Genomic DNA, 15826 nt, shown 5'->3' on the forward strand with positions numbered 1-15826 from the left:
GGCCAGGTGTTTGGCAGCAGACGTATATTGCAAAAATAGAAAAAGCAACAGATATGGAGTATTTTTTTCTCCATATTATTATAAAATTTCTAACACATATAAAAGAAGTTGAAGGGCAGGAAAGATTAGGATAGGGGTAAGGCACTTTCTTTGCATATGACCTACTCTGATTTGATGCCAGGCACCCCATATGATCCCCATAACCCTATCAAGATTGAGGTCTGAGCACAGAGCCACAAGTAAGCCTTGAGCACTCCTGTCTGAATGTGACCCATCCCTCAAAAATATTGAAAGAATTGTACAGTGAAAAGACATTCACCTCTTTCTTAGATTTAACAATTAATATTTAACCATATTTGCTTTATGTTCTTCTAGCTAGCCTAGATCTTTTAGATCCTTGTGCTTTTTGTAGTAAGTGAAGCTACCTGAAAGATTTGGAGACAGAAGTCAAAAAACATGGCCCAAAACAGGGGCCTATTGCAAGCATCAAAGGGGGAGAAAGAAACTGTTGGGTGAGACTAGCAGGGAACACTTCCCTCAGTTGCCAAGTGAGTAGCTTAGCCCTCACTAATATGGGACACTATTGAGGTAATGTCAGGATACACAGGGTCAGGATGCCATGGAACCAGCTGCCACCCACATTGAGTTTACCATTAGGGTCTGTAGGTACTAGGGCTGGTAATGACTGAAATTATTAGCATTCATCTGTCAGACATCTGGTCTCCCTGGAGAGGTGATCTGGCTGAATATATTTCATGCTATGTCCCAAGTCTCAGGATAGTGGGGCACTTTCATTTATCCTACAGACAAGGGAGCCCCTTCTAAGGGAAGTTCAGTTTATAAGAGTTGGGGCCGGTGAGGTGGCGCTAGAGGTAAGGTGTCTGCCTTGCAAGCACTAGCCAAGGAAGGACCTCGGTTCGATCCCCAGGCGTCCCATATGGTCCCCCCAAGCCAGGGGCAATTTCTGAGCACTTAGCCAGGAGTAACCCCTGAGCATCAAACCAGTGTGGCCCCCCCCAAAAAAAACCAAAAACAAAAACAAAAAGCAGTATGAGTTGCAAGAAAATAGCCAGAAACCAGAATCAAAGATGTGACCTCTGAAGGGAGACCTCTGATTTCTGGCCTCTAGAGGATCAAGGTACTTCTCCCTTAGTTACTAATTGGATAAAAGACGACTTAGAATCCTATGTCTCCATATATATATGTCTTAGATAGAATTGAAAGAAGACTTAGAAATTATCTGGGCTTGGGCCAGAGAGATAGCACTGCTGTAGAGTGTTTGCCTTGCACGAAGTCAATTCAGGACAGACAGCGATTCGAATCCCAGCATCCCATATGGTCCCTAGTGCCCGCCAAGAGCGATTTTTGAGCACAAAGCCAGGATTAACCCCTGAGCACTCACTGCTGGGTGTGACACAAAAACAAAAACAAAAAAAGAAGAAGATGTTATCTGGGCTAGAGTTAAACACTCAGAAACTGAAGTCAGACTCTGCCACTGACTAGCTGTTTAACCTTAACCTTATTCTTCTTTATCATATAAGGCTATCAGAACTTTGCAAGGTCACTGAGTTTATTCGTGTAAAGTGTCTACAAGGAAATCTTTCAAGTGATAAGAACATGTGTCTAGTATGTGTGAGACCCTGAGTTCAGTCTTCGGTACCATCTGTCCCTCACCCCCATTGTCACTAGTTGTACCAGTGGTCTCTGAGTACTTCTAGAGCTGAGTATACTTCCGCTCTGCACTCCAGAATCACTCCTGGCAGGGCTCCAGGGAGTATATAAAGTTCTGTGTTTAAGGCAAGCATCCCACATGCTTTACTATCTTTTCAGAACCTCCCCCCCCACAAAATTTTGTGAACAAAGTGCTACAATAGTGCCTATGATGTCAAGTCCTTAATAAACGTAAGCTTTGGGAAACCTGTAAAGCAAAAATAGTCAGTGTTAGTCGTTTACAACTTATTTTTTACCTGTTAAAATTTTTTCAGGGACCATAGCAGTAGTATAGCAGGTAAGACATTTACTATTGTTATATACCTGTAAATTACTTTTTACTTTCACTTTTACTGAGTTAATTGGCTCAAATACCCTTAATTATGTCAACCCTGACCCTCAGGTGCTTTCTTTTAAAATTCTAGCTATTAAAAGTGGCAGGGAAAGCAGTAGTAGAGAAAGTTTAACTAACTCAGTAAGATTCAAGAAGCTACTTGACAACTCCTGGCCAAAATGCACTTTTTCCAGTGACTCTGTCTGATTTCATGTGTGAAACTGCAAGCTGAGACTCCAAATTTACCTTGCACAGGTTGACTGGTATCGATTCCTGAATCCTCCTTAAAGTCAGTCCTCTAAGCCCTTACAGGATTGATTCCTGAACATAGAGTCAAGAGTAAGTCCTGAGCACTACTGGATATAGCCCCACCCCTCAGTTTTTAAAAAAATATTTGTTGGGGGGGCTCTTAAGCAATTATCAGAGAACCCAGGGGCTACTCCTAGCGATACTCAACGATATAGGCCAGATGGTTCAATGCTTGGCTCTGGCCACGCGATACATCTTGGAACCAGAGATCCTGGGGTTTACCAAGGCGGATCACCAGGGCTATACTTAATGGTGCTCGGGGGGCATGTGATGCTGTAAATCAAACTCAGGGACTCGCCTGCTTGCACTCCAGACCTTAGTTAGGGCTATCTCCCCACTTCCAAAGTTTTTAAATTGTATTTGAAATTTTAATTTTTAATTTGTTTTCAAATTGCTTAAACTATTTTCTTTTTTTCTTTCTTTTTTTTCTTTCTTTCTCTTTCTTTCTTTCTTTCTCTTTCTTTCTTTCTCTTCCTTCCTTCCTTCCTTCCTTCCTTCCTTCCTTCCTTCCTTCCTTCCTTCCTTCCTTTCTTTCTTTCCTTCCTTTCTTTCTTTCTTTTTTTTTTTTTTTTGGCTTTTGGGTCACACCCGGCAGCGCTCAGGGGTTACTCCTGACTCCGTGCTCAGAAATAGCTCCTGGCAGGCTCGGGGGACCACATGGGATGCCGGGATTTGAACCACCGACCCTCTGCATGAAAGGCAAACGCCCTACCTCCATGCTATATCTCCTGCCCCCAAACAATTTTTTTCAATGAACAAACTTATTTGACAAAAGTGGTAACATAACAGTATGTTATGTTATTATACTATTCTAGAACTTTTGTTTTCAAAACCCGATTAGTAGCTAGTTGAGTGCCCTGTGTTTTATCTAGCCTATTCCCTACTGGTACACACTTAGCTATGTATGCTAAGGGTTATCCTTCTGTAAATAATGGTGTTTTGAGAAAGAAGTGAGGGATGTGACTTGAATTGGGTCTTGGTATCACTTTCCATCTAAAATCAAACTGAAGATACTAGAGAGACAGGACAACAGGCAGGGTATTTGCTTGCATGTGGTCAGCCCAGGTTTAATCTCCCACTTTCATGATGATCTCCCAAGTTCTGACAGAAGTGATCTCTGAATACAAAGCCAGTCGTAAATTCTGAGCAACCCTGGATGTCCAAAACAAAACAAACAGAAAAAAATTTTTTTAGTTTTTTTTTGTTGTTTTGTTTTGTTTTGGGGGGTCACACCTAGCAGTGCTCAAGGGTTACTCCTGGCTCTATGCTCAGAAATCGCTCCTGGCAGGCTCGGGGGACCATATGGGATGCCGGGATTAAACCACTGTCCTTCTGCATGCAAGGAAAATTTCATGATATTTCATGCAAATTTCCATGCTATTTCTCCAGCCCCTATTTTCTTTTTTTTAGTTTTTGGGCCATAATTAAGAAAGACATTGCTCATTTTGACTTAACTATTCTGAAATTTAAAATAAGAAAAGAAAGAAAGAAAGACATTGTTCACTTATGCTGAACCTGAATCTGCCTCCCTGAACCTGTTATCCTAGATTTTTTTCTTCTGGACCTCCCAAATTCTGTATATATTCAATGGCCAGAGCTGAAGTTATTGTAAAAGATAAAGAAACTTTTGTTTTTTTCTCTCTTTTTTTTTTGTCCCCCAATTCACAATACAGACCAGGCAAAGGGCCTGTGTTGAGGTGTATATGGGGTGCATTTACTGTACCTCCTCTTTCTATACAGTCAGTGTAAAGAACACAACCTGTGGTAAGAATTGGGAGGCCTTTTCTTTTCTTTTCTTTTTTGATTTTTTAAATATATATATAATATAGATATAAAATAAAATATAGATATAAAATCCTTCACCAGTGCAACATTCCCATGACCAATATCCCAAGTGTCCTTGTTTTTTTCTTTTTCCTGCCTGTCTCTTCTTTTCTTCATCCTCCTTCCCTCCTTTTCTCCTGCCTCAGTCTTTCCACCACATTCAGAACCTCCCTCCTCCCTTTCTTTGTCTCTCCCTCCTTTCCTCTCTTTCTTCTTTCCTTCCTCCTTCCTTTCTCTCTCCCTTCCTTCCTTTTTTCCTTTTTCTTTCTTTTTTTCTTTCTATGACTTTCTCTTTCTGTCTTCTTTTTCTTTCTTTCTTTCTTTCTCTCTCTTTCTTCTTTCTTTCTCTTCTCTTTCTTCTTTCTTTCTTCTTTCTTTCTTTCTCTCTCTCTCTTTCTTTCTCTCTCTCTTTCTTTCTTTCATTTTCTTTTCTTTTCTTTTCTTTTCTTTTCTTTTCTTTTCTTTTCTTTTCTTTTCTTTCTCATGCCCAGCAGTGCTCAGGGGCTTACTCTTGGCAAATTGGAAGGTTCATATGGGGTGTCGGGGAATCAAACTCAGATCAGCCTCTTGCAAGCCTTATGCTTTACCATCTGTATTATCTCTCTGGATGCCCCCCACTTTCTTAAGTGGATTCCCTACCCTCTGTCAGGCACAAAGGAGTGATCCACGAAAGAAATTAGTTCCTCTGTCAGAAGTAGGCTTCAAGCACCCTCAATCCCATTCCAGGGGATTGACTACTTTCCCCTGTGGATACGAATATGGGCACTATGGGTACTTTATTCCACCTCACTATAATTTCATGCTCCAGACAAAGTTCTGGGCACTGTTCTGTGAGGAAGTAACTAAACTGAGAACAACCTCAGTTCCAAGACTGGATTAATACTATTGCTAGGTTATATCTAGCATTAGACCCACACCTCCTTGTTCCCCAACACTCACCTTAAATAAATAAGAAACAAGTATATATACATACTTTTGTTTGCTTTGGGGACACACATAGTAGTGCTCGGGTTGCTCCTGGCTCTGTACTCAGGAATTGCTCTTGTTTGTTTTTGTTTTTGTTTTTGGGCCACACCTGGCGTTGCTCAGGGTTTACTCCTGGCTGTCTGCTTAGAAATAGCTCCTGGCAGGCACGGGGGACCATATGGGACACCGGGATTTGAACCAACCACCTTTGGTCCTGGATCGGCTGCTTGCAAGGCAAATGCCGCTGAGCTATCTCTCCAGGCCCAGGAATTGCTCTTGACAGACTCTGGGGAACCATATGGGATGCTGGGAATCTAACCTGGGTTGGGCACGAGGCAAATGCCAGCTTCAAATATGAATACATCCAACTGTGTAATACTGTGGAACTAGTACTCCAGGGTTCTCTCTGTAGCCTCCCCAAGAAGTAATATTGCTTCTTGTTTTCACCTAATCTTTTCATTCTGTTTTATACATCCTGATTAAGAGTCACTGGACAGCCTATCTTGGGGCAAAATATAAAAGAGAAATTTTGTCAAACCCAAGCCTTTGAACCTGTTTCCATTTGTAAAAAAGAAGTCTGGATTCATTCTCTGCTGTTCATATAGTAAGGGTGACGTATAGAAGTAATGAGTAATGGAATCTTATGTTTCAGTGCCCAAAGAATGAATGTCCTCTCATGTTTTTTTTTTCTCCTGCCCTATTAATTTTTTGTTGTTGTTGCAATGATCAGGGATCATACACAGGTTCAGTTGTAATCTTAGGTCACACACTCTTGCCCTTGGGCCATTCCTAAGCCCCTGAATGTTCTCCTTTATATTTCAGAGGCCACACGCTGTGGTGCTCTGGGACTATTTCCAGTATGTTTCTACCCACCTAAACATGTACTAGTCCTTTGATCCATCTCCTTGACCTGGAATGTTCTTTTTTCAAACTGAGCCCTTTTAGGGCCTAAGAGATAGTGCACTTGCCTTGCATGGGGCTGACCAGATTCAATTCCTGCACACCCCCAGGAGTAGAACTCTGGTCACAGAGCCAGGAGAAAACCTTGAGCACTGCCAGGTATGGTCCAAAATCCTAAACGAAAACAAACAAACAAAAAAACCAAAACAAATAAACTGAGCTTTTTTAGGAATGCATCTTCAGGAATGCACCAACTAATTATGGGAGAATTAATAAATGAAGAATTGAATGACAGAATTAATATTGGAATAAGAACCTTTCATCCTTTCCCTATTTATAGTCTCTATTCTTCAGTGTTAACACCATAGACAGACCTGCAGAGCCAGTCCTGAAGACTGAGATAAGCGTTTTGGCGGGTGTCTGCCCTACCACTCCCTGAAGTGGGTGTATGAGCTCAGGGATGATGGCCTGGAGTTGGCAGCACCTCCCTAAGAAGACTGACACAGGATGGGCTCTAAGTACCCACAGTCTGTGCGGGGCTGCCTGCCCCTGTGGGTCTTAGTGTTAGAGGCAGTTCTAATTGTCATCTTCTTCTGTTTCACTTCCTATGACACCTCCACAATGGATAAGAGAAAGCTTCTGAGGATCTATCCAGGTGAGTGTCGGCAGCAAAGGGGATTACAAAGGCAAACAGCAGGGGCTGGAGCTCTGTGGACTCCAGGTACCTAAATGCTCCTTTCCACAAAGTCTAAGAGGAAAGGTCTCCCCTTCCCTTCCCTGGGTTGTTCAGAGACTCAGTCAACAATGTGAGCTCTCCTTCAACTTTCTTTGACCAAATTAGAATTACAGTTAGAATGCTCTGTTCCCAGAATTCCTTCTGCCAAATGGTCTTTATAAATGGCTCTCTGCTTCATTCCATTTCTTTGTTCTCTCTTTTTTTTTTTTTTTCTTTTTTGATTTTTGGGCCACACCTGGTGACACTCAGGGGTTACTCCTGACTATGTGCTCAGAAATTGCTCCTGGCTTGGGGGACTATATGGGACGCCAAGAGATTGAACCTTGGTCAGACCTAGATCAGCACGTGCAAGGCAAACGCCCTACCACTTGCACCACCTCTCCAGCTCCTTTTTGTTCGTAATAGTAAGGAGTTTCACACTATTATGTTCATCTTTCTGTCTTTTCTTCCTTTCTTCCTACTTCCTTCCTTCCTCTTTTACTTTTTTTTTTTTTGGTTTTTGGACCACACCCAGCGGCGCTCAGGGGTTACTCCTGGCTCTCTGCTCAGAAATCATTCTTTAAAAAAAAAAAAAATGGAATACTTCACGAATTTGCGTGTCATCCTTGCGCAGGGGCCATGCTAATCTTCTCTGTATTGTTCCAATTTTAGTATATGTGCTGCCGAAGCGAGCACTCAGAAATCAATGTCCTACCGCTATGCTATCTCTCCGGCACTTCTTTTGTTTATTTCTGCATCCTCCTCCTTATTGATAAATTCCCTTCTCTTCCCTCCCCTCCCCTTCAATTTTCTTCCCTTCTAATTCCCAATTTCCTTTTCCCTCTCTTCCCTTCCATACTTTTCCTTCCCGCATCTTCCCTCTCCTCCCTCTATCCTCCTATCTGCTGCTGCTGCTACTTTCCCTTTCCCTTTCCTGAGGGATCACACATGCAAGGCAAATACTCTCCCATGGAGCTATATCTACAGCTCCTTTATCTTCCTTTTAGAAGCTTTAGTATGTTGCTCCTCACCTCTCCATATCCAGAACCAAATATTTGAAGGGGAATATGCCATTAAAAATATTCTCAGACTCTGGGGCCAGAGAGATAGCATGGAGGTAAGTCGGGTGTGACTCAAGAACCAATATATATATATATATATATATATATATATATATATATATATATATATATATATATATATATATATATATATATATACAGACTATAATAAGACAGAATCTAAACAAGACAGATGTTCACCAGATATTACTTTTACCTTTTTAAAAAATTGAGGCAAGTTCTTAAGCATCTCAGAAGGATGCTTAAGCAATATTTAAGCAATATGTGTTGTTTATGATAATGGATATGCCTGCTTGAATAATGTCCTTGGCATAAACTGAAGCTTGGCAACAGTTGCATACTCACTTGTTCCTAGGTGATGTTAACTGACTGTTACCTGGAAGGAAAGGAAAAACAGCCCTATACTCGGTAGTGGAAAGTAGGACAAAGGATGACTTAAAGAATACTTAGGCCACTTAAAGACTGGCTTAGAGGGCCGGGCGGTGGCGCTAAAGGTAAGGTGCCTGCCTTGCCTGCGCTAACCTTGGACGGACCGCGGTTCGATCCCCCGGTGTCCCATATGGTCCCCTAAGCCAGGAGCAACTTCTGAGCACATAGCCAGGAGTAACCCCTGAGCGTTACCGGGTGTGGCCCAAAAACCAAAAAAAAAAAAAAGACTGGCTTAGAGAGGGGCCTTCACACTTGACAAGTAGGACCTAGGCACAATGTTAATTTATGAGTTCATTGTCTTTTTGATACAATACAATGGAATTCAATGCAATCATTCATTCAACCATACATGACATCCACTCTGGAATTCAGACACAGACTAATTAAAGCTGGTATTTATTGAATCTTTATGTTTCAGGCAAGATCAGTACTAATATGATCTATTTTTCTTTGAGAAGGAGGGTTGAGCCATATCCCACTATGCTTATGGCTTACTCCTGGCTTTGTGCTTAGGAATTGCTGCTGCTCATACTAAAGGAACCATATGAGGTGCCAGGGATCAGACCCAGATCATCATGTGCAAAGCAAGTGCCTGTTTCTCTGATTCATGATGCTTACTTTTATTTTATTTTATTTTGGTTTTGGGGCCGCATTTGGTGATGCTGAGGTGGTTACTCCTGGCTATGTGCTCAGAAATCGCTCCTGGCTTTGGGGGACCATATGGGACGCTGGTGATTAAACTCAGGTCCATTCTGGGTCAGCTGCATGCAAGGCAAATGCCCTACCACTGTGCTATTGTTCCGGCCCCTGATATTTACTTTTATGTGAGAAAAATAGACACAGACACTGGGTGATTTGACTAATGTCACTCAATTGGCATTAGCAACACAGATTTAAATTTAAGTTGACTCAGGCTAGAGCAGTAGCACAGCAGTAGTGCTGGCATGTGGCCAACCCAGGACCAACCTAGGTTCAGTTCCCAGAATCCAATATGGTCTCCCCTGAGCCTGCTAGGAGTGATTTCTGAGTGCAGAGCCAGGAGTAACCCCTGAGCACCACTGGGTGTGTTCCAAAAGCCTCCCAAAAATTAAGATAATAAATTTAAGTTGTTTAGTCTTCATTTTTATGCTCTATAGAACAAAGTACCATTGTGTTTCATAGCCCCATTTTGCTGTAAGATTGAGAGACCTGAGGCCAGAGAAATAGCATGGAGGTAAGGTGTTTGCCTTGCATGCAGGACAGTGGTTTGAATCCCAGCATCTCATATGGTCCCCGAGCCTGCCAGGAGCGATTTCTGAGCATAGAGCCAGGAGTAACCCCTGAGTGCTGCCAGGTGTGACCCAAAAAAACAACAAACAAACAAACAAACAAAAAGATTGAGAGACTGTACTTGTCAAATAATTAGTGGAGATAGGAGTCAGTAACCCAACCCCATGAATTTGTGTTCTTGTGTGCTGTGCTGTTAGACTAAATTTTCTTTTTTTTTTTTTTTTTTGGTGGTTTGTTTTGGGTCACACCCGGCAGTGCTCAGGGGTTATTCCTGGCTCCAGGCTCAGAAATTGCTCCTGGCAGGCACAGGGGGCCATATGGGGCGCCGGGATTCGAACCGATGACCTCCTGCATGAAAGGCAAACGCCTTACCTCCATGCTATCTCTCCGGCCCCAGAATAAATTTTCTTTGTATTTTCATACACCTATGAAACATTATTATTATTATTATTATTATTTTTTTTTTTTTTTTTTTGGTTTTTGGGTCACACCCGGTGGTGCTCAGGGGTTACTCCTGGCTGTCTGCTCAGAAATAGCTCCTGGCAGGCATGGGGGACCATATGGGATACCGGGATTCGAACCAACCATTTTTGGTCCTGAATCGGCTGATTGCAAGGCAAACACCGCTGTGCCCCCTCTGGGCCCCCTATGAAACATTTTATATGAAAATACAGAAAAGGACCTACAACCTAAGCCAGGGAAATGTTAGTATCAGGGAAGGCTTCTGGAGGGAAGTGACTGCCCAGCTCAGTAGGAGTTAACAATATGAAAATGGATTGTTGTCAAGGCATGAAAACAGAGCAGAAGCCAATTAATGTGCACTCAACAGAGTGGACCAAACTAAGTTTAATGCTGTTGGAACATAAAGAGGGAAGTAGGTTAGAAATATTGAGATGAGACAAGATCTTGACATTTATTCTGCTAATCTAATAAAAAACATGGACCACAGTAATACGGTCCAGAGAATTTCAACCTTTTGAGATTATACTCACCATTTTTCAAGTGCATGTCATACTCAAGTATTTGCATGAATATGTTTTATACATTATAATATATCTAAGAAAATTTGAATAATATAGAAATGAAATACATAATATTTTCAAACTATTGATTGTGGTAGTATTGGTCAATCTCAGGGCAAGATCCATTATTACCATAAACAATAATGGAATTAAATTACTTGAGACTGAATCACACTTTGGTATCCTCTGTGCCTCGATGTGCTAGAGTCCTTGAAAAGTACTGCTGACCTTATTCACTGGCTGTGGCCCTTATGGCCTACTCAGTCACCAGGTTAGTGAAATGTGCCAGATTGATCTAGAGTTTCTTAGTGAATGAGAAGATGACATGGAAGACCTATTATAAGAACATGTAGAATTTCCATGAAATGCTGTCAGTCATCCAGGTTACTTTGGGAAAGTGGGTATGAGGTATTATCACTTAAAGAGAAGTCAAGGCTTCTGCCAGCTGTCAATCTTGACAAACTGTGGACCTTGGTCAGTGAGCAGACATGAGTTAATGCTGCCAAAAACAAGACAGGAGCAGCTCCTATCAGTGATGTGGTGGATTGGCCTACTACAAAGTTCTGAGGGAGGGAAAGCTCCCAAAGCAATCTGTCATTGTGAAAGCCAAATTCTTCAGTAGAGGAGCTGAGATGAAGACTAAGGGAGTGACAAAGACTTATGTCTTAATAGCTAGAAGCCACCTAAAAGAAGATTTAAATACTACAACTGCTTTTCAATAAAAATAAGAATGGAAGTAAATCATCCCTCATAGTCTATTAGATTATTTTAAATAATTTTAAGTAAAATTATGTATTATGAAAACTGATTAGACTGATCTTTTCTGAATCTTGAAACTTGAATGCAAATAACAATAGAGAAATAACACACTACCTTTCTCCCTCCCCTACTCTCAGTTTGCTATACTCAGCTGCCATCTTTTTTTTTGGTGGGGGGCACACCTGGCAGTGTCAGAGGTTATTCCTGGCTCTGCACTCAGAAATTGTTCCTGGGCCCGGAGAGATAGCACAGCGGCGTTTGCCTTGCAAGCAGCCGATCCAGGACCTAAGGTGGTTGATTCGAATCCCGGTGTCCTATATGGTCCCTTGTGCCTGCCAGGAGCTATTTCTGAGCAGACAGCCAGGAGTAACCCCTAAGCACCACCAGGTGTGGCCCAAAAACAAAAACAAAAACAAAAAAAAAAAAAAAAGAAATTGCTCCTGGCAGGCTCAGGGGACCATATGGGATGCTGGGAATCAAACCCAGGGTACGTCCTGGGTGGGCCACATGCAAGGCAAACACCCTACTGCTTTGCTATCTCTCCAGCCCCAGCAGCCCCATCTTTTTTTTTTTTAGTTTTTGGGTCACACCTGGCAGCACTTAGGGGTTACTCCTGGCAGGCTTGGGGGACCATATGGGATGCTGGGATTCGAACACCCTACCTCCATGCTATCTCTCCGGCCCCAAAAGCCATCTTTTAAAAAACATTTTTTATTGAGGAAATATGATTTACAATAGGTTAATTATACTCTTTATGCATACATCATTCCAACATCATATCCATAACCTGAGTGCCTGCTTCCCTTCACCAAAGCCCCAAAGACTCCACACATTACTCTCCCCCTCCGCAGTAAGCTCAGTTTTGTAGACTCAGAACTGTAGCCATTTAGTTCCAGAGGCTGCCATTATTTATTTTTGGCAGAAGTTATTTAAGCCACTTATCAATCTGAGGTTAGTTGAGTTAAAACTAGGCAATTTTATCTACTCCAGTTCATGTAAACTACAGGAAATTACTCAAACCAGTCTATTCCAAAAAGATAATTTTGAAAAAATCAAATCTGATAATAAATATCATGTGATATTCAAGAAGTTGGTCTAGTTAGATGTGATGATAACATGATGTTTTTCTTTCTTTTTTTTTATTTTTTTTTTTTATTTTTGGTCTTTTGGGCCACACCCATTTGATACTCAGGGTTTACTCCTGGCTAAGCACTTAGAAATTGGCCCTGACTTGGGTGGACCATATGGGACGCCGGGGGATTGAACCGCGGTCCTTCCTTGGCTAGCGCTTGCAAGGCAGACACCTTACCTCTAGTGCCACCTCGCCGGCCCCATGATGTGTTTTTCTGATTTTTTTGTTTTGTTTTGTTTTTGGGTTACACCTGGCAGCACTCAGGGCTTACTCCTGGCTCTATGTTCTATGCTCAGAAATCACTCCTGGCAGGTTCAGGGGACCATTCAACCACCGTCCTTCTGCATGCAAGGCAAATGCCTTACCTCCATACTATCTCTTCGGCCCCATGATGTGTTTTTTCTAAAGATCCTATCTGTTAGTGTTGCAGATTAAAATGTCATGAGTTTCTTTATATCATAAGAAAAAATGTGAAGAATCATAAAAACAAAACACTTTTGATGTCAAAGTCATCAAAACTGGGCATGAGAACATGGCTCCACCTTACTATAGTCAATACTCTTGTGGGTTCTTAAAAAAATGTCTGTAAGAAGAAAAACTATAACACCATTTATTACAACATGATTAATATTGAGAAATGCATTTCAAATCCCCCTCTTCTATCCAGATATTTTCTCAAGAGGCCTTCCAAAGTTAAGTGACCTTGCAGTATAATAATTGAGTGGACACCTCTGAGTTAATCTAAATATTCAATACTAGAAGAGTCACAAATTTTACTAGGTGTCAAGTTTTTCCGTAGTTTTGATTCTATTTTTTGTTTAGTTTTGTTTGGGGACCACATGTGGCAATGTTCCAAGGTTATTCCCAGCTCTGCACTCAGGAATTGCTCCTGGTGGATTCAGGGACCATATGGGATGCTGGTGATTGAACTGGGGTCAGCCTTGCATACACTTTACCCATTATACTATTTCTGTGGCCCAATCATGTGTCGTTATAGGTAAAATAGGGGCCAGAGTGATAGCATAGCATGTAGAGTGTTTGCCTTGCATGTGACCTACCCAGGTTTGATCCCTGGCATCCTATATGGTCTCCCAAACCTTACAGAAGTAATTTCTGAGTACAGAGCCAGGAGTAACCCCTGAATGCTGACAGATGTGGCCAAAAGAAAAAGAAAGAAGAAAGAAAAAGAAAGAAAGAAAGAAAAGAAGGAAGGAAGGAAGGAAGGAAGGAAGGAAGGAAGGAAGGAAGGAAGGACGGAAGGAAGAAGGAAGGAAGGACGGAAGGAAGGAGGAAGGAAAGAAGGAAGAAGAAGGAAGAAAGGAAGAAGAAAGGAAGAAAGAAGAAAGAAAGAAGAAAGAAAGAAAGAAGAAAGAAAGAAAGAAGAAAGAAAGAAAGAAAGAAAGAAAGAAAGAAAGAAAGAAAGAAAGAAAGAAAGAAAGAAAGAAAGAAAGAAAGAAAGAAAGAAAGAAAGAAAGAAAGAAAGAAATAGAAAGAAAGAAAGAAAGAAAGAAAGAAAGAAAGAAAGAAAGAAAGAAAGAAAGAAAGAAAGAAAGAAAGAAAGAAAGAAAGGAAAGAAAGAAAGAAAGAAAGAAATAAAATAAAGGTAAATCCATGGTTCTCAAAGTGTAGTCTCCAGACCAATCAAGGCCCTGAAACTAATTAGAAATACAGTTTCAGGGCCCGGAGAGATAGCACAGCGGTGTTTGCCTTGCAAGCAGCCGATCCAGGACCAAAGGTGGTTGGTTCGAATCCCGGTGTCCCATATGGTCCCCCGTGCCTGCCAGGAGCTATTTCTGAGCAGACAGCCAGGAGTCACCCCTGAGCACCGCCGGGTGTGGCCCAAAAACCAAAAAAAAAAAAAAAAAAAAAAGAAATACAGTTTCAAAAAAAAAAAAAAAAAAAGAAAAGAAAAAGAAAAAAAAGAAATAAAGTTTCCAGGATCCCATCTCAAACTTACTAGTTAGAAACTCTAAAGGCCCAAGCTGTCTGTCTTATAAAGCCCTCTAAATGTATCTAAACATATTTGAAAGGTTAACTACCACAGCAGAATTGATTCAAATCTTGCCTCAGTTTCTTCCTAGCTGTAATACTGGGAAAATTACAAATCCTGCCACAGAGGATTCAACTTCTGTCACATGGTGATAGTACATAATTCATTAAGTTTTTTTGTTTTTGTTTTTTTGGTTTTTTGGTTTTTGGGTCACACCTGGCAGCACTCAGTGGTTACTCCTGGCTCTGTGCTCAGAAATCACTCCTGGCAGGCTCGGGGACCATATGGATGCTGAGATTCAAACCACTGTCCTTCTTGCATGCAAGGCAAATGCCCTATCTCCATGCTATCTCTCCGGCCCCTTATTAAATTTTTTTAAAACAATTGAGGAAATAACATGTATAAAGATTGATAAAGAGTGTTAGCTTTTGGGGCCGGAGAGTTAGCAAGGAGGTAAGGCGTTTGCCTTTCATGCAGAAGGTCATCGGTTCCAATCCCGGTGTCCCATATGGTTCCCCGTGCCTGCCAGAAGAAATTTCTGAGCATGAAGTCAGGAGTAACCCCTGAGCACTGCCGGGTGTGACCCACAAAAAAAAAAAAAAAGAGTGTTAGCTTTTTCGGGGAAGAGTGTTAGCTGTAATTATTACTAAGCTTTTATCTTTTTGTTTGTTTTGCTTTTGGGCCACACTCAGCAGCCCTCCTGACTCTGAGCTCAGAAAATTACTCCTGGCAGGCTGGGGGGACCATATGAGATGCTGGAAATTGAATCCGGGTAGGCCACGTGTAAGGCAAACACCCTACCTGCTGTGCTATTATACTAGCCCCTAACCTTTATCTTTTTTTTTTTTTTTTTTTTTTTTTTTGTTTTTTGTGGTTTTTGGTCACACCCGGCAGTGCTCAGGGGTTATTCCTGGCTCCATGCTCAGAAATTGAGCCTGGCAGGCACAGGGAACCATATGGGACGCTGGGATTCGAACCGATGACCTTCTGCATGAAAGGCAAACGCCTTACCTCCATGCTATCTCTCCAGCCCCAACCTTTATCTTTTTTGATAGAAATAAAATTAAGTGGGGCCGAAGCGATAGCGCAGCTATAGGGCGCTTGCCTTGCACACTGCTGACTCAGGACGGACCTGGGTTTGATACCCGGTATCCCATATGCCCCCCCCCTCCAGAGCCAGTAGTGATTTCTGAGCGCATAGCCAGGAGTAACCCCTTTCTTTCAGCAGCCCCTATGAATTCTCTGGGGGCATCTTCTGACATATGTGGTCTCTACTCTCATGGTATGGAGGACATGTTTTAAGGAAGGAAGTGGAGAAGCAAAGAGATATAATATCTATTTAGGAGATAAAATAATCTGTACTTGGTGGGGCTGGAGTGATAACA

General features: G+C 41.7%; 1 protein-coding gene and 3 non-coding genes across 5 annotated transcripts in view; 2 read left to right on the forward strand and 2 right to left on the reverse strand.

Annotated features, from left to right (window-relative positions):
* Positions 1–4001: 4001 nt before the first annotated feature.
* Positions 4002–4134, reverse strand: LOC126012540 (small nucleolar RNA SNORA51). Its single transcript, XR_007496998.1, has one exon. It is a non-coding gene; the product is annotated as a small nucleolar RNA SNORA51 (small nucleolar RNA).
* A 2416-nt stretch (positions 4135–6550) lies between these two features.
* RHCE (Rh blood group CcEe antigens) overlaps positions 6551–15826 on the forward strand; it is a 49851-nt gene continuing 40575 nt past the window's right edge. For both annotated transcript variants that reach the window (XM_049774915.1, XM_049774916.1), the window contains exon 1: positions 6551–6698. In XM_049774915.1, the coding sequence (XP_049630872.1) occupies positions 6551–6698 (148 nt within the window). The remainder of the gene's footprint in view (positions 6699–15826) is intronic.
* LOC126012843 (U6 spliceosomal RNA) lies at positions 7348–7454 on the reverse strand. Its single transcript, XR_007497197.1, has one exon. It is a non-coding gene; the product is annotated as a U6 spliceosomal RNA (small nuclear RNA).
* LOC126012478 (small nucleolar RNA SNORA3/SNORA45 family) lies at positions 10718–10844 on the forward strand. Its single transcript, XR_007496942.1, has one exon. It is a non-coding gene; the product is annotated as a small nucleolar RNA SNORA3/SNORA45 family (small nucleolar RNA).

This window comes from Suncus etruscus, chromosome 6 (assembly GCF_024139225.1).
Source record: "Suncus etruscus isolate mSunEtr1 chromosome 6, mSunEtr1.pri.cur, whole genome shotgun sequence".
Taxonomy (NCBI): domain Eukaryota; kingdom Metazoa; phylum Chordata; class Mammalia; order Eulipotyphla; family Soricidae; genus Suncus; species Suncus etruscus.